This window comes from Alternaria triticimaculans, assembly GCF_023758025.1.
Source record: "Alternaria triticimaculans strain BMP 0046 chromosome Unknown scaffold_8, whole genome shotgun sequence".
NCBI classification, from domain to species: domain Eukaryota; kingdom Fungi; phylum Ascomycota; class Dothideomycetes; order Pleosporales; family Pleosporaceae; genus Alternaria; species Alternaria triticimaculans.
The window spans coordinates 114,637-139,838 of NW_026055965.1; the positions used below are offsets into that span (position 1 = coordinate 114,637).

Consider the following 25,202-nt stretch of genomic DNA (forward strand, 5'->3'; position numbering starts at 1 on the left):
CAGTGGTGGATATCAAATCACAGTCTTTACCGCTAGACCCTTTGCTTCTTAGATTTAACAACGCTGCTTCTTGTTAGTTCAACACATAACGAGAGTGTGTCGGACTCATTCAAATCATACTATAGACGCTATTTCGGCCTTGTTCGAATCCCCAGTGATGATGAAGAGTTGAGAAAATGTGATTATAATGCTACCTTGGGCAAATTAGGCCCACCACCCGCTCACCGGCGAGGTAACTCTCAGACAGTAAGAAACCAAGCAGTGATAAGTCCGTATGGAATGATCAGAGATTTTGTATCTCATCAAGAGACTGCAGATCTCTCCTCATGGGACTTTGGTCGCGTGGGAAATTATCTGCCAGCTTCCGAGCCATTCATCTATGCGCCTCCACCAACCTCCACCAGAATCTTGACCTGGTTGTCCTTGTCGTTGATGAGGCTCTTAAAGCCCTTCTCTTCAACTTCGGTAAGAGCAATCCTCTGGGTGATCATCTCTTTCGGATCCATGTCTCCCCTGCTCAGTGCATCAATCACTTCCTGAAAGTCGCCAATCTCATAAGTTGCAATGCCCATGTAGGTTCTCTCCTTGAAGTTGAAGTCGTTGGTGAAAATGGTGCAAGGCTTCTCCCATATGGCAATGTTGACGATGCAGCCTCGAGCGCGGGTGGCATGTACGGCCTGATTGAGAGCAGCCTGGACGCCGGCACAGTCGTAGACTACATGTACACCCTTACCTCCGGTGAGTTCGCGACAGCGCTTGGCAAGGTCTTCCTTGGTGGGGTCGATGATGTAGTGCGCTCCGAACTTTCTCGCAAACTCCTGTCTCTTTCTGCTCACTTCTGAGACGATGATCCGATCGCAGCCTTTCGCCTTCAGAGCTAGGATTGTTGATATACCGATGGGCCCACCCCCCAGCACCAATGCGACGTTGTCTTTCTTAAAAGGACTGATCTTGACTGCGTGCCAGCCGACAGCGAGGGGCTCAACGAGCGCACCAATCTCGAGTGGAACATTGTCAGGGAGATGATACAGAGTAGAGGTCGGAACGACGATGTGATCTGCAAGACCACCGCCCCAACCAGACAGGCCGATGAAGCCGTTGGACCAGCAGCAATTTTGCAGACCTTCCTCGCAGGCGCCGCAGGTGTCGTCGTAGATGATGGGCTGAATGACAACTCTGTCGCCGGCTTTGTAGTCAGTAACACCCTCGCCAACTTCCTCTACTGTGCCACTGAATTCATGGCCGAAGGTTAGTGGAACCGTTTCGCCGGTGATTGGGTGGGGCGTGGTAGGGCAGAGATTCGCGCCACCTAGGTGCTCAGCTATGGAGCGCATGTTCGTCATTCGAGTACATACCCAAATATTCGTGGAGGTATAAAGCAACGTCAGTTTCGCTGTCTCACTTTCTGTAATTGGGTCCTTACCTGATCCGCAAATTCCCACCCATGCCGGTTTCACTTTGACTTGCCCTGCTTTGACTTGGGGTATCGGAATCCTCTCGTATCGCAGGTCATGTTGCCCATGGAACCGCAGCGCGTTCATCGAGTTGTCATCTGCCGCGGCGGCCATTATGATCGAATTGGGTTCACACTATTAGAAGCGTATATGAGAGTGACTTGAAAGATGGCGGAGGACAAGAGAAGGACAGAAGTACTTGGTCAAGGTGGCGCAGGTAGTTTGGCTCCTTCCATGGCCGACAAACAGACGTCGCGCTCATTCCCCGGACTCGGTCAGTCCGTTGGCTTCGGTCTGTTCCTACTGGCAAGCGCATGTGTGCACCTGCTGCCCAAGATCACGGAATGCCCAAAAGGGTAAGCCTCCGGTTCATCACCCCGCATTCACGATGCGGGGTACCAGGTGGCATGGCAAATGGCCGGAAGCTTGATAACGCGAACCGATTTGCAGTGGAGGAACCAAGTTCTGGACGAGCTCATCCATATCAGCTCGGCTCATGTACATGCCGTTGTGGGAGTACCTAGGGGTATAAGAGCCGCGTGCCACACTGAGGACTAGCTTGGTGCACCCACGTACAGAATCCTGGATTCGCAGCCTGTCCTCCTGGATGCGCAATCATTGGTCGACGCTACATGAACCAACAAAAGAAAAACAAATTCCAATTATACCTACCGATGAGAGATGAAGGGCATAGGGGGGCGAGGCCCGGGTTATGACGTCGGCAACTAAAGCATGACGCTCGGCACTCGGAACAGCTACGTCGTCGTACTTTCCCCGTTTGGATCGAGCTCGGAAAATCTGTCATCGCCTTCGCTGAATTCGCCGGCACTCGAATGCGACATTCTTACAAACAATATCTGGACTTGTAACGAAGACGACAGGAGTTATACAAGCGCATTGACGAACCCCGTGTAACTCGGTACGGTCGGAACGACCAGACGCGTATAGCGTGGATTAGCCAGCGCGACAGGGCATGGTTTGCGATCTAGCCCTCGAGACCGTTGGCAGAACTCCGATGTGACGGATAAAGTCGCGATCATTGACGCGTCAGTGACGGTCAAGAAAAAGGTACAATGCGCGCCATAGCGACAACGCGCTCGTGGCTGTAGGCCTGCCCAATCAGGGAGCAGCAGGAGCCTCAACGGCGGGTACCCTCTCGTTCTCGTCCACTGTTATGACCTCACTGGACGAGACGCCATTGTGACCGTGGGCCGACTCTAACAGCTGGCGGGGGATTGACCGATGCTTGAAATACGTGTGCATGCCCCTCAACACCTGCCCCTCCATCATCTCTCTCACCTCCCCAACAACATTCCCCATACTCCAATTCCAACTCAAACGCAACAATGCCTTACCCAGAGACTACCGACGCCTTCGCGGTGACCGACATCAAGAACTGGAGCACATTCAAGCGACAGGAGGTCAGTCAATGAGCCAATCTTTCAAATGATAGCTGTACTAACATTTTCCCAGCTTCCCCTCAAGAAGTTTGAGGAGTACGACGTCGACATTGCGATTGACGCTTGCGGTGTCTGCGCTTCAGATGTCCACACCATCACTGGAGGATGGGGCGAGGAGCTCCCTCTACCCCTCTGCGTAGGACACGAGGTTATCGGCAAGGTCGTCAAGGTCGGCGACAAGGTCACCAGGGTCAAGGTTGGAGACCGCGCCGGTATTGGTGCTCAGATTGGCGCCGACCTTACTTGCGACCAATGCAAGAACGACCAGGAGAACTACTGCCCCAACCAAGTCGACACATACGGTGCTAAGCACAACGACGGCACCGTCGCACAGGGTGGATACTCCAGCCATATCCGTGGCCACGAGTACTTCGTCTTCAAGATCCCAGACAACCTCGACACTGCCCTCGCAGCGCCCATGCTGTGCGCTGGTCTCACCACATACTCGCCTTTGAAGAGGTTAGGAGCTGGCCCCGGCAAGAAGGTCGGTATCATCGGACTTGGAGGACTTGGTCACTTCGGTGTCCTTTGGTCCGTAGCTATGGGCGCCGACACCTACGTCATCTCGCACTCTCCCAACAAGAAGGAGGATGCGATGAAGATGGGTGCTAAGGACTTCATCGTCACCAAGGACAAGGGCTGGGCTGAGCCATGGAAGTTCCAGTTCGACTTCGTCATCAACACCGCTGATGCGACTGACAAGTTCGATCTCTCCGAATACTTCTCCATCCTCAAGGTCAACGGTACCTTCCACATGGTCGGCTTCCCTGACAACCCGCTCCCTGCCATGCCCGCCCAGATCTTCGCACCCAACGGCTGCTACATGGGTGCGTCCCACATCGGAAACAGGCCCGAGATGGAGGAGATGTTCCAGCTTGCATCCAAGCAGAACATCAAGAGTTGGGTACAGGAGATCCAGCTCAGCGAAGAGGGCATCAAGGAGGCTGTTGAGCGCGTGTACAAGAACGACAACGTCAAGTACAGGCTTACCCTGACTGGCTTCGACAAGGTCTTCGGCAAGAGGGCTTAGATAGCTGCAAGAGCAGTGTGGTTGCCTTCTAGTACATAATAGATATCTATGAATAATGATGAATTTTGACGAAACTATTGCGCACTTGGTGTCGTCATTCCTGCCCATCGCGCGCGCTCGCCCCACCACATCTCAGCGCGTCGCGTAGTTTTCGCCGGCGGGGATTATCCTGCCCCAACACCACAAATACACAACCCTCACCTGCTCCACGGTGCTCCTTTAACTCCCACCTGAAGCCCGAATACGTCTCCACAATGCCGTCGGTACCGATCCATCTCCCTTCCGCTTCCGCAACATCCCCACGCGCCGAGAACCCCCTTCCACAGCTCCTCCACACACCCTCGGGCCTTGCCCTCATCGAAATCCAGGGCACAATCCACTTCCCCCCGCCTGCAGCCTCCGTGGCCTCCACACAAGTCGGCAAACTCGTCTTCCCACACTACAATCCCGCTATTAACGACCCGAGCGATACGAAATGGATGAAGCGCGTCTACATGTACGTGGGCAAGGGCCAGCGCATGACGGGCGAGTGCAAGAAGCTGCCCAAACCGCTTGGTGTCATGCGCAAGAGGGAAAAGATGGATGTCGAGGATGTGGAGATGAGTGGTCTGGGGGACGAGGATGGTGCGAAAGATGAGGAGTTGGAGATTGTGGAGGTGGTGAAGTACAAGATTGTGTTTTCGTCGCGACCGGAGCCTATTAGTGGCGTCGCTGAGGTGGACTGAGGAGAGGAAGATGATGCAGATGCTTTTGTCCAGGTCTAAACGCCGGGATGGCCACTCGTGGTACACGCATAGCCTTCGAACGATCGCGCAACGAACAAGAGCAAGCCTACGCACACGCGACGAGCCTCATATCATACGCGCGAGCCGGTGACTGGATGGATTGTCCGTGTCGCACTGTCGCGAAACAATGGGATATCATACTGCCACACTTCGCGCTCAGACTTTAGGAGGGCGACCAGACCGACTGTTCAGACTTCGAGAAGGACTTCCGAGCAAGCCTCTGTTGTACGCGATATGAGCTGTACCCGGATTCACAGGCTCGGTCGGCAATCCCTGCATCGGCTGCAGTCACAAGGATCGGGTGTTAGCCACTTGGACACCAGTATATTGATTAAGCAATTTGGCGTCGCACAAGCATATTGCAAGTTCAGCCTCGCTCCCGGGTTTTGGTGCTCGCTTGTCGCCCTAGGGTACTTTAACCACTTTACGCGGCGACCACGGTCCGAATCATATCCAGCACGAGCACTATATCTGGCATCATGTGGTAGCGTTCTGGAATGAGGATGGAAGATATATGGTAGCAGGATTGTACTTCAAAATGGTCTATCCTCGAGAAGACAAACAGTTAGCTATCCACCTGAAGCAGTTGCCATACCTTGCCTCATCATGCGTTGCTCGATCACGACTCTGCTAGCCTTGCTAGCGAGCACTACTTATGCGGCTGTAGGAGATTGGCAGCAATGTATGCTCATTACAAAGTAGTCAGGGTTCATTCGCTAATTGAAGACAAGGTGGTGGTACGAACTGGTCTGGAGAGACAGCATGCAACTCAGGTGCTGGCTGCGTCAAGATCAAGTGAGAGACTGAATCGCATCAATGCCTCGTGCATCAATGCTAACCTTCCAGTGACTACTACTCTCAATGCCAACCCGGTGCTGCACCCGCACCTGCGCCCACGTCTACACCTGGACCATCCACCATGTCCACTATGCCAGTACCAACATCTACATCAGTCTCACCAAGTGCACCAACCACCACCAGCACCCCCGCAGGCACCGGACCAGGCAAGACACTCCAAAGCGGCTACTACTGGATCCGCGGCGTCGCAGCCCCCAACTTCCACAAATACTTCCAAACGAACCCCCTCTATTCGACCGGCCCCGCCCTCCTCGGCGACTACACAACAGCAGGCCAGTTCCAGGTTGTCAGCGGCCAGCTGGTCCAACTCGTCTCCGCACCTGGCGAACCCGTCAAGCTTCTCTACGCCGTAGTATCCGAGGAGCGCTCCATCAACGGCATGTCGCTCGCTGTGAGTTTCTCGGAGAGCAAGAACACGTATGGTACGTTTGCGTGGGGTGGCGATGATCTTCAGTGGAGTGTTGCGGGCGTTAATCGGCCGAATAAGAGTGCGTGGTATGTGTGCACGGGGCAGAAGTTGTATATCAATTTGGGGAATTATTTGTATCAGACGCCGAGTGGGTGCGCTGATCAGACTGTGCATTATTATAACGATAAGACGGCGAACAACTAGGGCATGCATGCATGTGGTTGAAGAGACTTGGACAGTAGAGCGGAGAAGAGTTGGGGCAAGATAGATCAATTGAGTTCAGTAAACTACCGAGCCAGATAAGAAGACCATGACTCATAAGAGCTCATGGCTAACTCAGTCGAATCTCCGTGTCCCATTCGGTACCATCTTCACGATGTCCTGTACCTATAAATTCCAATGCAGTGCTTTTGTCCTCTGCCGGAGCCTTTTCATCCTCTGGTCTTCTCCGTCATCTGCTCGACCTAGCAAAGGTAGCCAACGACGTCGCCGACAGTAGCGCAGTTGGCCATGAGGGGGTAATCGCACTGGCTGCCATTGTTACCAGCCTCGCAGCGGAAGAGCGGGCAGGTGGAGTCGTAGGGACCACCGATCTGGCGGACGACGTCGGTGAAAGGGTTTCCGTTCATGCAAGAAAGTTGGTACCTGCAGAGGTATTAGCATGGAATTTAGGAAGGCTTGAAGTCGGTACAAGAGGCAACAAAGATGTGGGAAAGACAGATGTTGGTGAGAGAAAGAGAGAAAAGAGACCGACTTACCAGATCTTGTGATCTTCCTTAGCCCAAGTCATCTGGTACTGATAGACCGTCTGCCAATCGGCTGGCTTGCGAGCGACCTTGACTATTCCCATAAATTAGCAATACTTCTCGTCGAAACTGTCCCTCACCTCCGCATTTTTCACTTACCAGAGTGTCCGCAGCTATCCTCAAGAATAGGCACAGGCGTGATGAACTTCTGGCCCGCGCTGACCTTGACTTCCTCTGTGTCCTTCCCGCTCATCGGACCGCAGTTCTCGCCTTTGCCCATGCGCGCTCCGGGCTCTGCGGCGACACCTTGGCGGACCCAGACATCGAAGCCGCAGTTGTTGTTGAGGACCAGGTGGATGGAAGGAGCGCTGTCGGGGAAGTTGGGAATGACGGTCGCGTTGGTGAGGGAGAGAACCGAGACGAGGGTCAGGAAGAGAAGGGTGAGGATGTACATGGTGGTGAGATTTTGGGTTTGACGAGAAGCTGTGCGGATGTGTTTTGCTTGACGCTGGTTGGGGTTGGAGAAGAAAAGATTGTGTTGAGTGGAGGGTCGCTGTTGCCTGAAAGATACAGTCCAAGTTTTGAGAGGTGAAGGTGAGGAAGGAGTGGAGGGGCGGTCTTGCCCGAAAATATAACGTCCAAGCTTTGGGGGGTGAAGGTGAGGAAGGTGGGTGACCTAGCCGGGACGAGACCGCAGTCTGAGTCAAAGGCGCACTCTGCTTATTCTGAGCAACACGGGGAGCTTTTTGTGTGCCTCATTCCATCTCTTTATCACCTTAGCAGTGCATTTTGAGCAACACCGGTCGAGTTGCGGAGATGATGCCAAGTTCGGAGTCAAAGACAGTGAGCGATCGAGTGTTAAAAGTCGAACCCGGACATGCAGTGTTCCATGGACGGTCGAGATACATCAGCGGTTAAACGATCAACCAGGGGGCTCATCTCGATGAGTCGAAGCGGTGCAAACACGCTGGCATCGATGAGGCGTTTCTAACTAATTGCGGAGGAAGTGTGGAATGAAACGCATGATCTATGTATTATTTTCGTTCAAGCCGAGCAAGATGAGCGTATGAGACTGCCGTCCCAAGAGATCCGATGGGGAGTACTATTTAGTGGGTTGAGCAATTGAAGGACCATGCACTTTTGTCGTTCTTAAGTCATTTCGGTGGTTGGACAGGTCATGCGTGAGGTGTCTTTGACTTTGTGGTCAACTCCATATGCTTAGTACAGCCTATACGTGGCAAGCTTCTCCACCACGAAACATGCAGCAATGGACTCAATGATCACTGTGAGTGCAGGACAACGAGGATGTGAATGGTGAAAGGTTATTGATGTTTAATAGATGAACACCGAAGCGTCTCGCAGCATATCTATCTAGCTCATGTTGCGCATTTGCCAAATGCCATACAAAAGCCCTCTGATATCCAAGTCTATATAGTTCGCGAACACTCAATCAACATCCTCGACTCCAAGTCAACAACGACCGTCATACCCGCCAACCTACTCCAGCCTACCACAAAGCACTCCGACAACGCTACCGATAGTAGCGCAGACAGGCTGGATCGGCCAGTCGCATCCATGGACCGGGTCTTTACCGTACTGGCCAGGCGCGCAGTGAACGAAAGGACATGTGGGGCCGAAGCCAGCGAGGTAGCGCTCAACATCCTGGAATGGCGCACCGTCCTCGGCAGAGAGGTTATACCACATACGGCCGTCATGGGGGTCCAGGGAGTACTCGATCTGGTAGACGTTGCGATCCTCGGGATGGTAGGCGACCTTGACTGGGTGTGTATTAGCATGAGCAATTGCAGATAATGAGGAAGATTAGGAGATGAGATAGGAAATACGTACTGTTGTGACCACACTGGTTCAGCTGACACGGGAAGGGCGCCTTGTACCTATGGCCTGGTAGTACTTCCACCATCTGGGTCTCCCCAGCATGGTCGCAGGGCACCCCAAAGGAGTTGTTGGCAGCGATAGATAGACGAGCCCAGACTGAGAAGGGACAGTGGTTCCGAAGTTCACCTCGAATCTGAGGAATGTCTGGGTCACCCATGCCGATCCAACTAGGCACGGATATAGACGCCATCGAGGAGCCGGGCTCGATCAGTGAGGACATGAAGTGCTCAGGGGAGAAAACATGGGTCCAGTCCTTGGACATGTCTTGGGTCTTGAAATCAGTCGGAGCGGCGTTGGTAAACACAGTAAGGAAGCTGAGTGCAACTGTCCACGATTAGTCGAGCTTGAAGACTTCATGGGGCAACTTACCAGCGAAGTAACTGGAGAAATGCATCGTGTCGATGATAGGTAGATCGGAGAGGATCTAGGAGATCTGATATGTGAGAAGGGGAGATAAGATCGAGTAATGTATATAGGAATAGCTTTCGGGAGAAATCGCTGGTAAGGGAAGTAGGAGCTGGTGTAGAAGAGAAGGAACGAAGAAGTTCGCAGCTTATATGCGCCGATGTGTGCACGCTACTGGCACTGTTACAGCGCGCTCTTACCGTCATAGCGACCAAAGACCCAGGTGACTCTTGCGATAATCGCACGTGTGAAGCAGGAGGCGGTGTTAGCTGGCGGAATGACGAAAAGAAGCCAAGGAACCAAGAGCGTTCGTCGCGGAAACGAGTGAGCAGGAAACGAAAGGCGATAAAGGCCATGTTGAGTTAGGTAAAGAGCACGTTCTTTGATCACGGGTGCCAAGTGGTCTCGAATATTGGGTGTTCGTTTGATATTACCTACAAGCGGCGTATTCTGTGAGCAAGTTACCAGCCCCGTGGCAATACCGCGCCTTGATGTGATCATGAAGCCTCGAAGGTCAGACCGCTGATGACGCGCTTGAAGGGATCGTTTACCTGCGCATAACATCGCGCCACGAGAAAGTCCTCGATGGAGACGGTGACGGGACTGCGCCCAGGCCCAGGCAGGCTCCATCACAACATAGTCTTCGCGGCATTCCATCCCGCAGCCCAATGCCAAAGCCTCGCATCTACTGTCTTGCCCTCTTGATCGTACTTGACCAAGCGGTCGTACAGCTCGTCGATTGGCACCACGACCCTCTCGATGAATTCGCCGTCATCCAGCGCCTGCTCGGGCTCCGCGTCGCCTTCCTTCAAGTTGACCTCCACCATGGCCAATTGCATATTCGCAGTGCTTAGACCAGGATCGGATACGATAGTCGGGCTAATGAAAGCTAGCTTGCCCTTGTATCCAGTCTCCTCGTGTAGCTCTCGTACGCTGGCCTCGCTAGGTGTTTCCTTCTCGTCGACTAGACCGGCAGGAAGCTCAACGCAGACGGCATTGACGGGTGGGCGGTACTGCAGGATGATGATGGTGGAAGGTGGGCGCGAAGGGTGGCGGATGATCGTGGTGATGGCAACGGCGTCGACGCCTGCCTTACCTCGAGTCTTGCGCGCCGCGGCTTCCCATACGCGGTCTTTGCCAGTTTGATCCTGCCATGAGATCTTCTGGAACTCGATCCACTTTGCCTCGCTGGCGGGAAGTGGCTGTAGAGGTAGACGTGCGCAGTCAGTACATATCTCACAATTATATCGTACACGCTGAACTTACCTCTACTTTGACAATCTTTGGATCTTGCGGCATGTTGTAGGCTGCGCAGAGTGGTGCGCGGGTGTGGAAGGTGCGTGGGGGAAGGCTGTGCTGTGAAGTCGAGATGCGCAGTCGCGGTATGGCTCGGTAAATGACTTTAGCAGAGGTCGGTGATTGTTTTGCAAGTAGAGAAAGCGGGTGTCTGTGCATCGATGGTGACTGTTGATGTCAAGCTGTCGGCGATTGTGGACGCTGACGTAGGAGATTCGGAGCTAACCTTGGAACACAGCCCCGCCCGGGCGCGTCGCGCTATCGCGAGGTCACGTGGGCGTGTTGATTCGTGGACCCTCCAGTTGCATGAGTGATCAGGCAGGTGCAGGATAAGCAGCAGGTACATTAATTGAGTAATATAGCAAAGATTCCATCCCTTACTAGGTACAGAATTTATATACTGCTATCCTTTAGTTACTGCGCTGCCGCATGCCAACCCCTCTAAGCAGGCCTCTTCCTCACATCCGTCAACTTAACCATCAACGGACTCTTCTCCCAAGTATTATACGCCTTCAGCCCCTTGAACTCATCCTTCGGATTCCAAAGCGGCGCTCCGTCTGCAAACTCAACATCAAAGTTCCACAAAAACGCACCCAGAATCAGCCTCAACTCGACATACGTCAGATTCCTGCCAATGCACCCTCTCGGACCAGTCGAGAAGGGTTGCGCCGCTTTCTTGGCGTCGCCAGCAAACTTTGCTTTGGACTCTGGAGTGTCGAGAAAGCGTTCCGGGATGAAAGTGTCTGGTTGCGCAAAGTTGGCAGCTGAGTGCGATGCGCCCCAGGAACTGACGCAGACTGAGGTGTTTTCGGGTACGGCGTGGCCGTCGATTAGTGAACCGCCTTTGGGCACTGTGCGCAAGAGACCAACGGGCACTGGAGGGAAGATGCGAAGGCCCTCCTCGATACAAGCGTTCATGTATGGTAAGCTGCCCAAGACGTCCATGTTGATGTCCTCTTCAGTCTTGACCGCGCTTCTCAACTCGTCTTTCAACTTCTTGAAGATGACCGGGTTTCTCAGAAGATAGTTCGTCAGTCCACAGAGCTCCGTCGCCGTAGTTTCACTGCCCGCCACGATGAACAAAGCTGCGTTCATGATCACCTCGTCGTCGCTGACCTCGTTCTTCTTCTCTCGTTGTTTTAGAATGTACCAGATGAAGTCGCGATGATCGTTGTCTTTCTGGTTTAGTCTCTTGACTGTCTTTTCGGTCGAGTTGCGCAAATGGCGGAAACGGCGTTCACGGACAACAGTGGGTATGCACCACATGAGGAACTTCTGCGCGAGCGACCCGGGTCTGGCAAAGCGGCGCGTTGCTTGTTCGATTGCGCCGGATTTGATGGCTTCGTAGATGAGGACGACCCAGTTTGCGGATTCAGAACCTTCGCCTGAGAATGTCTGTCAGTACGGGCCTGGAGTGCATCTCGCGACAACGCTTATCAGGGTGATATGTACCTTCTCGTAGACATCCGAATGGCTCGCCAAAACTGAGATCACCAATGATGTCGAAGGTGCAAAAGTTGAACCACGAAACCATATTCGCTGCTTCACCCTTGTGCGCCTTTTCCCTCAGCCTATCCACAAACAGGTTCACGTATCCCTTCAAGATATACTGCTGTTCCAGCAAAGCTTGCTTGCTGAACGCATGAGCTAGCGCTCTCCTCTGTCTCGCATGGTGGATATCCGGTGCCATAGTCAGATTCGTCGCGCCTGGAATCGCTTCTACAGCACCGACATGGATGGGATCTTTGTCCATGTTCGCAAGCCCGACCCGATGTCCGTAGATATCGTCCCATGCTTTCGCTGTGTTGAAGGAGAGCTCATTGGGCATCACGCGCACTACGGGTCCACATTTGTCGTGGTGGACCTTGTAGTCGAAGGCGATGCGGCCGCGTAACAGGGAGATTATCGAGGGGATGGGCGAAATGCGCCATAACAGCGGACCAGGATATTTGGCAAGAGGGTGAAGTGTAAGGTTGTAGATTGCCGTCAAGACTACGTATGCGACGAACTGGACTTATCAGATCAATGTCAAGAAGAAAGCTGAAAGACGTACTGCAGCGGGTGCCCAGATCGCAACTAGACGGACGCGATCCTCGTCTACGAAACCCATGGTGAGGTTCGCTCTCTATCCAGTCGTTGTTCTAACGAAGAGTCGGAAAGAACAGAAAACAACAACCAAGCTGACACAGATGAAGTAAGGCTGACCAAAAAACGAACCGCACGACGATTGAGATATACCAAAGCCAACCGATCCCTGTGGCCATGACGCCACATGCACTACAACGCGTAGTCATCCGTCTCTGCCATAGCGGCAGCAGCTCGCCAAAGCATATCCGACGCCATGTATGCAGAGCTCTCAAGAAGACTTGCCAAAAGCGTCTGACAGTTCTAGCCGACTAACCGCGAGGCTCTAGAAACCAGATTGTCGTGTTCCACAGCATCTGTCATTCCACTGAGGCGTCTTTGCAAATATTGCCGACATGCAAAAAGTGATCACGCCTTCTGTGAGAAGGGCAAACTTCCATGTTTGGGGTTGGATATGCTTTAGCGTGATGCAGCGTGGGCGCCCCGCCTGCCCGCATGTCGACCCCGCGCAGGTTTCCACAGTCGGGGCTAGCGAATGAGCGTATGGCCGATGCATGCGACTCGCGCATGGCAATAGCATGATCAGGCCTGAATCGTGAGCGTGGCACAGTAAGCAAGACGAGTTGCATTCTATCGATGAAGACTGGTCCGGACGTGGTCGCCTATAGCGTGGTCACAGTGCCACATGCACTCGTTCTTCTGTTGTGCTCGGTCTGACAATCTTGACTGCTTCGTGAGTACCTAGGTATCAAGCTCGCATGTGAGATATCCGTGCAACCTGAGAGGCAGTCTGCGTCGTCACCACTTTCAGGGGAGATTGTGTGTCGTAAAGCTCGATGTGGTAGTTTTGACAACTAGTTGGCTATAGACGGGTGGGACACGCGCGGGTCATGTTTCTTGTGGTGCGACGGGCGGTGTTATGACCCCTAGGCCACTGGCAGCTTTGATAGCATCGAACCAGATGTTTCCCATGTGAAAGTATCCGGAATAGGACCTGATTCGATTAGCGAACGTGGTTCTACGCCACAAGTAACCGGAACACCCACGGATGTAGCCCGTCAACTAACTCCTCGGGCAGGACGACGCTGTGGTCAACAACCGCAACCTTGAAGCCCTGATCAAGCTTCTTCTTCGCAACCGCAGGCACGGCATCATTGAACCTCTTGATGTTTTCCTGTGCCTGCATATCGGCTCCCTGTATGATCTTCGCAACCAGCACCGCAGCGTCCGGGCACATGTCCAGCACGTCGTCTAACAGCGCTGCCAAACGCTTCGGCGCATCTGCCCACTTCTCTTCTGGGCTTTCAGGACGAGCCATATCGTTCGTGCCGATATGTAACAAGACGACATTCGGTCGCATCTGTAGTCCAGCTTTCATCAGGCTCTGAAGCTCGCTGATTGTGGCCCCTGGATGCCCTTCGTTGTCATTGTTGGGCATGAGCCCAGAGCGCTGCGTGCCGACAAAGTTCACCGACGCGTAGCGCGCACGTATAAGCGCGTGGATCAGCTGTGCGCGGTACCCATCTGTGCCGTTGTCTGCACCCGGCTGGCCACCCCAAGTTATCGAGTCGCCGAGCGGAAGTATGCGTAGTGGGAGGTTGAGGTTCGCGCCCGGTCGTTTGTGGGGGAAGCTTGACATCAGCAGCAGGATTACTATGGAGATGTTAGCACCATACAATGAAGACTCAGGTGTCAAACATGGGCAGCATCTTGGAGTGCCAATGCGACAACTGGAGTTGAGTCTAACGCGCCCGAAACCTTGGAACGCTGACGCGACGCACCTATGCAGAAAAAGGCCACTACGCCCAGGCCCTTCAGAACCAGCTTGTTCCGCGGACCTCCCGCAGATGGGAGCATCGGATGATATCGAGACTGTTCATCAGTCGCCTAGATGGTGCTGCTTCAATGGCATTGTGGGGGCGCAGCAAACAGGAGTCCAGCTGAGACCGACGGCTAGCGTCATAGCTCTAGCAATTGACCGACCTTGCGCTAATTATAAGCAGTGAGACTTTGGCTGAGAGTCGCGCATATCAAACAGGAATATATTGAAACTCCAAGTTGTGTTCGCCAATGGGGATGGCGCGGGGGCCCGGGCAGCCACGAGTGGAAGGGCCCACCTGCCGGACCCTTAAGATCCCCTAAACACTCACAGCACGCTCTTCCAAGGTTTCCTTCACGACATCAGGGTATCACTTTCGCTTTCCTCATGCGATCGAACGCAGTCGTCCACGTTTTCTTCGTTCCAATCTCCTCCGTGTATCCCACCTTGTGCGAAGCTTCCATGCTCATCTGGCGGTCGAAGTCGAACATCGTCATGATGAAGTACTAATACTGGTCAGCTACTGCACGCGTACACGACGCAACCAGATTTCCGACATACCTGGAATCCGGGGTGCGTGATATCGCTATCGACGCTTCCCTTCTTGAGACTGTGCTTCTTCTCCAGCTCCTCCCACTCCTTCTTATGCGCGTCGATGTACGCGCCAGGCTGTGGTGAGCCCTGTTCAGGTCCGGTACCGTTCAGACCGAAGTAATCACAGATTACTGGCCACTTGCCGCTCCAGCTGTCTTCCTGACCTCCCACGTTGAAGCTTTGCGACGCGGTTTTCTCTGGGTTTAAAGACGCGTGGATGGAAAAGTGTGCTACCATGTCTTGTGGAGACTCATTGTATTTGTTCACCCACGACTTCTCAGTACCAGGGAATGGGCACTTTGCGCCCTCGCCCTCAACCGATCGATATAGCGAAAGGTACAACGCCAATGTTTGCGCAAGGCAGTATGCGTTATTATTCGGCACGAAACCGATGATGTTGTCTGGCCGGACCTCGCACCAGCTCCAGTTCTTCCCGTTGGAGATGCGTTTCAAGCAGTCGATTTGGTTGTAGTAGAACAATTGTGAGAGATACGGCTCGGGAATGGGCGGCAGAGTCTCCTTGAGTGGTAGGTCGTTCGCAAAGGGGAATTTGTCTAACATCTGGCAACCGTAGATCTTGGTTCCTGTCGGAAGAAGTACGTATGATAGTTTGGAGGAGAGATGATCAATCGCAGTTACGGCGCGCTCCAACATCGCTTCGTTAGTCTTGCATTCGGCTTCGGGTTCATCGATCTGCTTGTATGCTTGGTACCGTTAGACCTTGCAGTTTCTTCTGACAGCTTTGACTTACAATAGAAGTACACTTGCGTCACTGTCTCAACATCCTTGACCTTTTCCTTGATCTGCTTCTCCAGCTCTTCTTGTGTACCTTTGACTAGATCTACACCAGACACGATTTGAAGTCTTGGGTCGTCAGGCCAGAGCGCCATCTCACGTGTCAGCGGCCGATTGACCATAGCTGTAACTCTAGAGAAGGCATCCTTGGAAGGGTATCCGTTCAGGATGGCATTGACGATGGCCCATCCCGAGATGCCAGAAGCACCGTAAATCAGCGCGTGGTTGCCCATGATCTATGTAAGAATTTCCCGTCGATATAAGAGTTTCAAGTGTATGCGCAATGAAAGGCTCCCAGAAGCAATAACGCGACGCGTGAGGGCCGCATCCTGGTATTTGTATCTTAGACCTATACTACCACATCGGGATCAGCCCGCATCTCCTTGGTATAATATCATTGGATAAATCAGCTATGCTGCTGCATGCAAGTACCTGCTTGGAATAGCCTGGGGTTGTCGATGCTCATGCGGAGAACTATATCCAACAGGTGTCTGACGGGCTCCTTCCCCGCAGCGCCATCCGCCATGACTCGCCTCTGACAGCCCTTCGGCTACAGTCCCGGCGACTTACAATAATGAACATGACTGATGCAACGCATGCTCGTGTGCGATGCGAAGGCATTCCAGATGGACGAGCGTCGCGACGGGCTGAGGCATCGTGAGCTTTGGTGGCAGAGGGAAAGTGCTAATGAGGCTAGCGCACCGGGACCCTCGATTGGCCTTCTTGTCTACCAAGGCTGGGAGTTCTTCTGTCACCACCACGGTCTCGTTGCCATGGTGTCATGCTCTTAAGCCCGATCGTGTTGCAGCAATGTAAGTAATCCTACGTAGACTTCTAAGCTCGCACTGACGTATTCAGGTATGCCTGTAGGTCTGGCTTGCGAAGGCTTTCCAGGCTACAATCCGTCCGCCTATGCATTGGCACCTCTGGGAGAATCAACCTCTCAAGAAACGTCATGGTGATCTCTAGTAGAAACTATATGAGAAATGTTGCACTTATGTGCCAGTCTCGCGATGTAACTAAAGGGCGTCTGTGGTAGAGTACATGCGCATCTTGTTCGCTTTCTTCAACATACGCTATCCATCCGTAAACCATAATATCTCATCGCTCCTCGATCTCTACATTTGGAGTTATGTTCACCTTCACCTTCACTTTCGTTTGACTGGTCGTTCCTCTCAGCCCACCCCACGTTTACGGTCGGTGACCTACGGTATTCTAGTCACCTCACCAAACACAAATCGCTGCCTCTTCCGCATCTGAATCTTCGGATTCATAATCCTACAATTACATTGCAACATTGAGCCATCTCACAGAGACCTGATCCGACTTCACGATACATATGGCACGAATGAAAGAAACAAACCGCGCCTCAGGCATCGCTCAAAGCCGGATTGCGACTACGCCAGCCGATCGCCTGCGAGTAGCCGTACGTATCTTACGAGAATATTGACAGCCGAGTGAGATGACTGACGTGACTACACAGAAGCAACAGCTCCAGAGTTCCAACAACGCGCAGACAAAGTTGCACACCATGTTCGAAGACATGATTCAAGACCTCGAAGAGACCAACAGAACTCTGATTGTTACCGCGAACTCCCTGTCCAGTTCCCAGGCCGCACTGAGTGCAACCCATGGAGAGCTCGCTACGGTCAAGAACAAGCTGGACGCGACCACGAACGAACTAGCTGCGGCGAAGTTCAGTCGCGATCAAAACTATGGTTGGTACATTCACGAATATGAGGAACACAAGAAAACCATAAGGGATGTGGCGACACTCGAGGGACGGATCCAGCGACGGGAAGGCGAATTGGCGCGCGAGAAGGAAAAGGCCAAGACGTATGCGGACTCCGAGAAGCAGCTGAGGCAGGTCAAGAAGCAGTGGTCCTCATTGTCCAACATTCTCTGTCACGATCAAGCCAAGGGATAGACTCTCGGCATATTGATTGGTCGCGTCCATTCACGTTGAAATCGAAAAGGGAGTTCTGCGTAAGATGGAGGATGCAAGATGGTTGATGGATCTTTGGGGGCTACCTCTGCTGCACACGATACTTTGGGGAATACATGCCACCTGAATTCGGTGGTTACGTTGCTACACAAGAGATGTAGTGGGAAATTAATCGAATGGGTATGCATCTTGGTACTTGCAAGTAATGAATACGCTAAGCCAGTGCATTTGGAATACTAGCTATTCCCCTCGTACTAAGTAATAGACCCTAATGCAAGATACACCAATACCCCTTTGCCTCCGTAATCGGCACTCCAGTGATACTTCTCGCCTTCAACTTTCCCGCATCGCATGTATCCCACCTGCAGTTCTATCAGCCCACATTACTTCACGACGACTTCTAGGCGACAAGACTTACTGCGAAAAGTCACACCCACATGCCTCAGACACCGTTGCTGACAGCGCTTTGCCAGTGATTCCATAACAAGCATCACCATAGATAACTTGGGTCTTGCCGCCTTGTAGGTAGATGGTACCGCAAATGGGAGGCCCGGGTGCAGTGGGCGCCGCAGTTGCGGAGATGGCGAGAGTTGAAAGCAACGTAAGAGTAGTAAAGTGCATGCTGAAAAGGTTGCAAGTGGAGGAATCTTGCTTAGATCGGCTTTTCTAGTTCCAGACGACCATGGGCAAGGTGAACCTTCTTGGAATAGAGAACCTATTTGCATAGATGTAGTATGTATGTGAAACCGATCTCGGCGTTTACATGCGGTGTGATATGTGACGTGTGGGGGCGGATGTAAGATCTCGCCTTCTGATCATATGCGGGTGCTCTATTACAAGGTACGTACGTGAACGGGCGTCTTCGGTGGCGCATAACGTGTATTGACAAAGGATTCTGACCTGCATGATCTGCCTGTAAGCGCGTAACTCGTTAGTCACAAGCACGAGCGAGACCACCGTACACCAATCAAGGAGTATACATTTTATTTTGTTCCTTTGTACTTCTAACCAACCCAGTCGATCTCCTTCTCGTACTGCCAGAAAGCACCTGTCTTGTTCTGGATGTCGTGGATCGCGAGCATTACGGGGGTTTGGGCGCCTTCTTCTACAGTCCTCGTTCCGTTGCCTAGATTTGGTGTATAGAGTCAGTACATGTCTCACATGGTGCACACGATGAAAGGTTTGCTTACCCTTTGTCATGTCCGTGTTGACATAACCTGGGCAGCAGGTATTGATCAATACCTTGCTTCCCTTCTCCTTCTCTTGTCTGGCCAGCGCCCGTGTGCCTCCAATTAATCCTGCCTTGCTCACAGCATACCCGGCACTAGGGAAACCAGCGTCCTTCTCCTTGCCAGCTTCGACAGCAGCAACAAAGTCCTTCATGATGCTTGTGACATCTTCTTCGGTCTTGGAGGCGAGGAAGCGGTTGCGAACTTCTTCGGAGTATTTGTTGAGCTTGCCAGCCATGCTGCCGAGGTTCACGATGCGACCGGTGGGCTTGAGGAGGGGGAGGAAGGTGTGGCACGCCTCGAGCGTCTTGTAGTAGTTGCAGTCGAGGGTTTTTTTGACGAGGTCGGCATCTAATTATGTTAGGGACGGCGGATTGTACATTGGAAGGAGATACTTACTGAAGCCGTCCAACGCGATACCAGCGTTGTTGATGACAAAGTCAATGCCGTCCCCATGAGCTTGCTTCAAGTGGTCCGCAAGGGTCTTGATACTGCTGCTGCTTGTAATGTCAAGCAGATGGAACTTGATCTCAGAGAGGCCACCGTCGGCCTTCAATGCCTTAGCCTGCTTCAATGCCGCATCTTGCTCCAAATCCTTAACGGCAGCTTCTCCTCTGCCCTGATCGCGAGCCGTCAGATAGATCAGAAAGGGTCCGTTGTTGAGCGGCGACTTGGGGTACTGCAGAGCGAGCTGCTGCACGATGGCGCGTCCGATGCCCTGTCAATGTTAGTTTGGTACTCCCGAAGAGGCTGTGGTCGTGTGTAGGTACCTTGTTCGCGCCGGTGACGACTCCTACTCTGCTGTATGACATGATTGTTCGTGTGCTTCAATTGATCGGTGTTTGGTGGAAGGAAGAGGGGATCGTGATATCTTAACGTGTCTTCCCCACATGTCCCATTAATCATCATCGAAAGAGCTTCGCTGTTCGGAGTTAACGAGGTCGATACGTCACTAATCATCGGTGGATCCAGATGTCCCGGCCTCCTGCGGGCATCGTGCGGCACCAAAGACGCTATTCCGGATAGGGCTAACACTGCCGCGGCCACGCTCTCTCGATTTCGCTGTCTGCCTGCGGATGTTCACTACACCACACCTGCATGAACCAGCTCAGCATTCTTGATTACTGATTGAACCGAGCCTTGACAAACTTTCCATTAACTCCATGGTTTTCTACGGCGCGGTTGTCATCCCTAGCAACTTGCATACACAGCCATCGGCTGTCCGTAACCTCTAACACAGACACGGTAGATGGATCGTCTGGTAATTGCTGCATGTCCTTCCACTCGGCGTATCGCTCCCCGTCTGCAAGTACAGATCGTAGTAACTCGCTTCAGCCGATTTGCATACGAGGAAGTTCAGCTCTGGATCGCATGTTAGCACCGCCGACAATGAGCCGAACATGCCTCCTTCTTGAGTACTTACGTCGTCCATAGCTACTGCTCTGCACAGTAATGATAGTATCACCCTCCAATCCCCACGCCGTAGTCTCCCCAGTGGCTCCCCAGACCAACGGCTTGTAGCTTGTCGATGCAGTCGCAATGTTCAGATACTGGCTTGTCTTTTTCGATTGGATGGTGCCGCCGATGGTAAACTCGTCAGCTGCGGTTTCGGGTCCCAGCACAGGGATCGATGCTATACATGTTATCAACAAGTTTCTGGAAAAGTAGTAAAGCTGAATGTCAAGAGAAGGAAATCAGCATACCATTCTTAGCGCTTGCTTGCAAGTATAGATGGTAAATTGGGTCCCGAACGCCACGTATCTTGCCTACAGTTGCTGCGGCACTCGAAGCATTCTCAACCGGCGCAGCGAGTGCGCCCGATGCTGCCAACAAGATTTGAGCGAAGAACGACAACATCGCGAAGGATAATCCGAAGCTCCAATATCCAAGACTGGGACTCGATTCAGTCCCTAGGTCTCTTTATATGTGATAGCATCTTCGCATTACGTGATCCCAGTCGTCTGCAATATAGCAGATTAATTACGGTCGCGTCACGCGTAGAAATGTTTCCCACCGGATATAACGCATCTGCATCCCTGTCGTTCTACATCCGTCGAAAGGAACCACCGAGATAGGCATAACAATGTGCATTCGGTACTATCTGAACATCGCCCGGATTGAAGAAGCCAGGACGCGATACTGGAGGGACGCGCTAACGCTTCGGGTTAGCGCGGAACGCGAAGGTCATTTACTTGGCATCTAGGCAGTCGCCTCCCGCTTCACCTGCAACTACCTACCATTATCGACCCAAACTTTTGTCCCGCAGTGCTCGGACTGTACGATCGTACCCACTGGATTTGATGACAACGAACGCTTATGATGGTCGGGCTTACAACAATCACGTCGCCCACGTTATGTGGCGCGACTAGCAGCAGCTATGATCATCGAGCCGCACGCAAGAACATGGACAATGCAACTGATCAGCAAATGAACCACCGTGACGATGCTATATCTATATCTTCATCTTCAGCGCGAGCCTCTGCTGCTACCGGATCATCTACGCTCGCCACCCCAGGTTCATTACCAGCTCCCGAAAACGTGGAGTGTGTTGAGACTGGTGCACAGAATATGGATCGCTACATCGCACTTGGCTGCCTTCACTTCAAGCACGCATTCGACTTTAGTTCAATCTCACCATCGAGCGGTGGTTGGGTCGAGTTACTGCAACAAGAGCTTCCCGACGAGATCAAGGCCAGCATCGGTATTGAAGCATCACGACTGCTTGAAGCTCAATGGATTCGGATATTCGCGCGTAGAGGAACGCCTGGTAATGCGTCTCACCACGTCCTTCTTCGCGTCTATCTTTTGCCAGAAGACTGGGCCCGTCGTACGATTGACCGTAACAGCAAGAGCTTGAAGAACGCTCTGCGGACACTGCTCCAACAAATTGACATCTCACCGAGTGCTTGGAATGGAGACTCAAATCCTGATGAGACGCGTTACTTTGATCCCTGGGCTGACGTAGAACCTTTCTCGCTATACTACCTTTTCAACAAGCTACCATCACCTGCGCCCGACGTGGGGAGGATCAAGTGTCGCTATACACGTGCCGCCGTACAAGACGTACTAGATTCTGCGGCAGTCTCAGAGTGGTCGGAGCATGGTGAACAGGCTCTACCGGGGCTCAAAACAAGATTGTACGCGTATCAGACACGGTCGGCGAGCTTGATGCTGCAACGGGAAGCTTCGCCACAGCTGCAGCTTGATCCAAGATTGGAGGTTCGTACCTCGCCCGATGGCAAGAAGTTCTACTTCGGGCCTCGAGATGGATCGTTTCTACAAGAGCCGCGCTACTACGAAATGAACCGGGGTGGTATTCTGGCAGAGACCATGGGCCTGGGGAAAACGGTAATTTGCTTGGCCGTCATCTTAGCAAGCAAGGGCCATCTTCCCAAGATTCCAGCCGCATACCGACCATTGCCTCCTCTTCGCAAGCGTCCTGGATCGTTGGCAAACATGGCGATCTCGTCCGCTGGCCGACATTCAATCCCAGTGAAATCTTTTCTCGAGCAGTCTGAGGCGAATGGGGCTGGAGATATGACAAGCATCAAAGATGCGCTGGATCGAGTTGTTCCATTCTACGAGATACCACCAGATATCCCACGCATGAATAGGAATACCCGAATACCGCCAACACGTCAATTAGTGCTCTCTTCCGCCACTATCATTGTCGTACCGCGAAACTTGCTGCACCAATGGCAGTCAGAGATACAGAAGCACGTCCTTCCGGGTGGCCTCAGGATTCTCGTCGTTGACTCTGTGCCCAAGCGCACGAAGATAACCCATCCAACCGATGAGACCATGGACTTTCGAAGCGAACTACCAGCTCCCACTGAACTCATGAAGTTTGACGTGGTTCTATTTACTCGCAATCGCTTCGAACAAGAGATTCAAGACGGTCAAGATGAACAAGGACGACGCATGGTTTGTGGGGCCTCTCGCGTTTGTAACTGCCCTTACATCGGAGCAACTCGGATCCCAGATTGCAGTTGTGTCAACACTGATAGATTGTACGAATCGCCACTGAAGAAGATACACTGGCTACGGATCATTATCGATGAAGGACACTCTTTCTCGAGCTCTGTCTCAAATGCTGTACTTGTCGCTAAGCAGATACAAGCGGAGAGACGCTGGGTCGTATCAGGAAGTAAGTCGTGCAAGTTTTGATATGTGTACATATGCTGACGTTAGTTCAAAGCACCTGCGAAAAGTTTGGTCGGTGTGGAGGTAGACATGTCCACCGTCAATCCGGAGACCGACCCGGTACTACAGCGCGAACTTGCCATTGAAAAGAGAAAAACGTTCAAAGATGATGCAGAGAATGTCAAAGCTGCTAAAGCTTTGGGTATGCTTGCTTCAAACTTCCTCATGGTTCGACCATGGTGCGAGAATTCCGAGGGTAAGCTCGATTGGGATGAATACGTTTATCGCCACGAGCATCAGTACAGAAAGACTTATTCCGGGTTTTCCTCATGCTTCGTCCGAGCATTGGAAGGACTAGTTGTAAAGACACGCCCAGAGGATGTTGAGAAGGACATTGTCTTACCGCCGATGCGACACAGAACCGTTTACCTCAAGCCATGTTGGTTTGATAAGATGACGGCCAATCTCTTCGTACAAGTTCTGCGAGCAAACGCTATCACGAGCGAGCGGACCGATGTCGACTATCTATTCCACAAGAACAGCGTGAAAGCTCGTCACAGTCTCATCAGAAATTTACGGCAGTCCAACTTTACCTGGACAGGTTTCAGCCTCTCAGATGTAGTCGCCACGCTTGAAACTAGCAGTAAGTACCTTTCCAAAGAGGACAGGAACTGCTCGCTCGAGGACGCGCAATCCCTCCTGGAGAGCAGCCAAATCGTGTCGAAGCTTACGGCTTCCGCTGAATGGATTGCATTGAGTACCTCTCATGAAGTGGGTATGGCTGTCAACCATTGGCCAGAAGCGGCGCGAGAGGCATTTGCACTTGTTTACCCGGCGGAGCCCATCGTGGTTGGTGTTACGCAGCTCATCGAGGGCCAACTCCATGTTGATAGCAGCATCCGGTCCTCAGATCCAACGGTCGGGCTGGATGCTGTGGGATATGCAGCAAAAGCAAAGGCCATTGCGATGGCAGAAGAAGAGGGTAAGCTCAAGGAGTCAGGCGAAGGCACAGTCAGCGGTGTGCCGTTGCAGAGGACAGGAGTGCCTACCTCGCTGGTAAAGGGTCAACAGCCACCGACTAGTCGTAGAACATCAGCCATCGTGAGCAAAGCTTCTCCTAAAAAATCACCAGGATCCAACGATGCGAATGGCGTTGAAGACACCCCGGACATCGCATCACCCGTTCGCACGAAGAAGCGAAAACTTACCTTCGCAGACGAGACAGCGGACCTTCCCGCAGACTCCGATCTCCGAAATACACGCTGCATTGGCACAACATCGGCCAAACTTACATATCTGTTGGACAAGGTGATGCAGCACCAGGAGAAAGAGAAGATCATCATCTTCTACGATGGTGACAACGCGGCATTCTACATCGCCCAATGTCTTGAGTTGATGTACGTCAACCATCGAATCTACGCGAGAACTCTAAACAACCAGCTGCGATCCGAGTACGTACGACTGTTCAACGAAGATCCAGATGTGCGAGTCTTGCTCATCGATGTCGCGTGCGGAGCCCTTGGGCTAAATCTCAATGCGGCGAGCGTCGTACTCATTGTAAACCCGATCAACAGACCGAACATCGAAGCGCAAGCCATCAAACGAGCTCATCGCATTGGACAAACAAAAGAAGTGCTCGTTGAAACTCTAGTTCTCGAGAACACAATCGAGCATGCAATCTTCAATCGCGCGAAGAAAATGTCTCGTGCTGACCACCAAGAAGCGAAAGAGCTTGAAGACGATGCTGGCATCATCGAGATCATAAAAAACGCTCAGATCCTGCCTGTGGGTGATGACGAGGGCGAGGGCTTGTCCAGCTTTGCGCTATTGCAGACACCGCAGCAGGTCTTTGGGCGACCGAATCGGCACAAGTACCATCGGTATGGAGGTGCTGATAAGAAGACTAAGGATGGACCGCAGAAGAAGGCGAAGACTTCGAAGGTTGCGAAGAAGGACGAGAACGAGGATGCGAATGGTACCAGCAGCACGACTGCACCATCTACGCCTGGTACTGGCTTACCGGTGCGAGGACCTGCTCAAAATGGCGGCTTGAATGCTGCCGGTGCAGCATCGTCCCGACCTGTCGCCAGCATCTTTGGCAGCGGTTGAGACATGAAGATCTTACCCATACAGCTCTGGAGTTAAACCACGGCACACATTCCATTTCTATTTCTATATTGAACAGCGGGCTCGCCCAATCGACTTCCTTCACACTCGGTTTGGAAGTTACTTTGCATGTACTATACCCGTCAG

General features: G+C 52.5%; 13 protein-coding genes across 13 annotated transcripts; 5 read left to right on the forward strand and 8 right to left on the reverse strand.

Moving 5' to 3' along the window:
• Positions 1-377: 377 nt before the first annotated feature.
• J4E78_005955 (uncharacterized protein) lies at positions 378-1,568 on the reverse strand (the record flags this gene model as incomplete). The annotated part of the gene is made up of 2 exons (XM_049366570.1): positions 378-1,309; positions 1,424-1,568. 2 exons carry the CDS (start codon positions 1,566-1,568, stop codon positions 378-380), a joined length of 1,077 nt encoding a protein of 358 aa, XP_049221276.1.
• A 1,232-nt stretch (positions 1,569-2,800) lies between these two features.
• Positions 2,801-3,944, forward strand: J4E78_005956 (uncharacterized protein; the record flags this gene model as incomplete). Its single annotated transcript, XM_049366571.1, has 2 exons — positions 2,801-2,875; positions 2,928-3,944. 2 exons carry the CDS (start codon positions 2,801-2,803, stop codon positions 3,942-3,944), a joined length of 1,092 nt encoding a protein of 363 aa, XP_049221277.1.
• Positions 3,945-4,198: 254 nt separating this feature from the next.
• On the forward strand, positions 4,199-4,669 carry J4E78_005957 (uncharacterized protein; the record flags this gene model as incomplete). The annotated part of the gene is made up of 2 exons (XM_049366572.1): positions 4,199-4,207; positions 4,271-4,669. 2 exons carry the CDS (start codon positions 4,199-4,201, stop codon positions 4,667-4,669), a joined length of 408 nt encoding a protein of 135 aa, XP_049221278.1.
• A 979-nt stretch (positions 4,670-5,648) lies between these two features.
• On the forward strand, positions 5,649-6,200 carry J4E78_005958 (uncharacterized protein; the record flags this gene model as incomplete). Its single annotated transcript, XM_049366573.1, has 1 exon — positions 5,649-6,200. The coding sequence occupies one exon, from the start codon at positions 5,649-5,651 to the stop codon at positions 6,198-6,200; it is 552 nt and encodes a 183-aa protein (XP_049221279.1).
• Positions 6,201-6,460: 260 nt separating this feature from the next.
• Positions 6,461-7,621, reverse strand: J4E78_005959 (uncharacterized protein; the record flags this gene model as incomplete). The annotated part of the gene is made up of 4 exons (XM_049366574.1): positions 6,461-6,641; positions 6,755-6,836; positions 6,902-7,302; positions 7,614-7,621. The coding sequence occupies 4 exons, from the start codon at positions 7,619-7,621 to the stop codon at positions 6,461-6,463; spliced, it is 672 nt and encodes a 223-aa protein (XP_049221280.1).
• Positions 7,622-8,239: 618 nt separating this feature from the next.
• Positions 8,240-9,032, reverse strand: J4E78_005960 (uncharacterized protein; the record flags this gene model as incomplete). The annotated part of the gene is made up of 3 exons (XM_049366575.1): positions 8,240-8,520; positions 8,591-8,962; positions 9,008-9,032. 3 exons carry the CDS (start codon positions 9,030-9,032, stop codon positions 8,240-8,242), a joined length of 678 nt encoding a protein of 225 aa, XP_049221281.1.
• A 640-nt stretch (positions 9,033-9,672) lies between these two features.
• J4E78_005961 (uncharacterized protein) lies at positions 9,673-10,342 on the reverse strand (the record flags this gene model as incomplete). The annotated part of the gene is made up of 2 exons (XM_049366576.1): positions 9,673-10,245; positions 10,310-10,342. The coding sequence occupies 2 exons, from the start codon at positions 10,340-10,342 to the stop codon at positions 9,673-9,675; spliced, it is 606 nt and encodes a 201-aa protein (XP_049221282.1).
• A 438-nt stretch (positions 10,343-10,780) lies between these two features.
• Positions 10,781-12,449, reverse strand: J4E78_005962 (uncharacterized protein; the record flags this gene model as incomplete). Its single annotated transcript, XM_049366577.1, has 3 exons — positions 10,781-11,724; positions 11,792-12,347; positions 12,393-12,449. 3 exons carry the CDS (start codon positions 12,447-12,449, stop codon positions 10,781-10,783), a joined length of 1,557 nt encoding a protein of 518 aa, XP_049221283.1.
• A 993-nt stretch (positions 12,450-13,442) lies between these two features.
• Positions 13,443-14,281, reverse strand: J4E78_005963 (uncharacterized protein; the record flags this gene model as incomplete). The annotated part of the gene is made up of 2 exons (XM_049366578.1): positions 13,443-14,077; positions 14,263-14,281. 2 exons carry the CDS (start codon positions 14,279-14,281, stop codon positions 13,443-13,445), a joined length of 654 nt encoding a protein of 217 aa, XP_049221284.1.
• Positions 14,282-14,605: 324 nt separating this feature from the next.
• Positions 14,606-15,865, reverse strand: J4E78_005964 (uncharacterized protein; the record flags this gene model as incomplete). The annotated part of the gene is made up of 3 exons (XM_049366579.1): positions 14,606-14,749; positions 14,805-15,541; positions 15,589-15,865. The coding sequence occupies 3 exons, from the start codon at positions 15,863-15,865 to the stop codon at positions 14,606-14,608; spliced, it is 1,158 nt and encodes a 385-aa protein (XP_049221285.1).
• A 1,106-nt stretch (positions 15,866-16,971) lies between these two features.
• On the forward strand, positions 16,972-17,559 carry J4E78_005965 (uncharacterized protein; the record flags this gene model as incomplete). The annotated part of the gene is made up of 2 exons (XM_049366580.1): positions 16,972-17,058; positions 17,116-17,559. 2 exons carry the CDS (start codon positions 16,972-16,974, stop codon positions 17,557-17,559), a joined length of 531 nt encoding a protein of 176 aa, XP_049221286.1.
• A 1,022-nt stretch (positions 17,560-18,581) lies between these two features.
• On the reverse strand, positions 18,582-20,663 carry J4E78_005966 (uncharacterized protein; the record flags this gene model as incomplete). The annotated part of the gene is made up of 6 exons (XM_049366581.1): positions 18,582-18,703; positions 18,768-19,157; positions 19,206-19,524; positions 19,577-19,599; positions 20,230-20,439; positions 20,510-20,663. The coding sequence occupies 6 exons, from the start codon at positions 20,661-20,663 to the stop codon at positions 18,582-18,584; spliced, it is 1,218 nt and encodes a 405-aa protein (XP_049221287.1).
• A 711-nt stretch (positions 20,664-21,374) lies between these two features.
• J4E78_005967 (uncharacterized protein) lies at positions 21,375-25,058 on the forward strand (the record flags this gene model as incomplete). Its single annotated transcript, XM_049366582.1, has 2 exons — positions 21,375-22,730; positions 22,998-25,058. 2 exons carry the CDS (start codon positions 21,375-21,377, stop codon positions 25,056-25,058), a joined length of 3,417 nt encoding a protein of 1,138 aa, XP_049221288.1.
• Between the last annotated feature and the right edge of the window lie 144 nt (positions 25,059-25,202).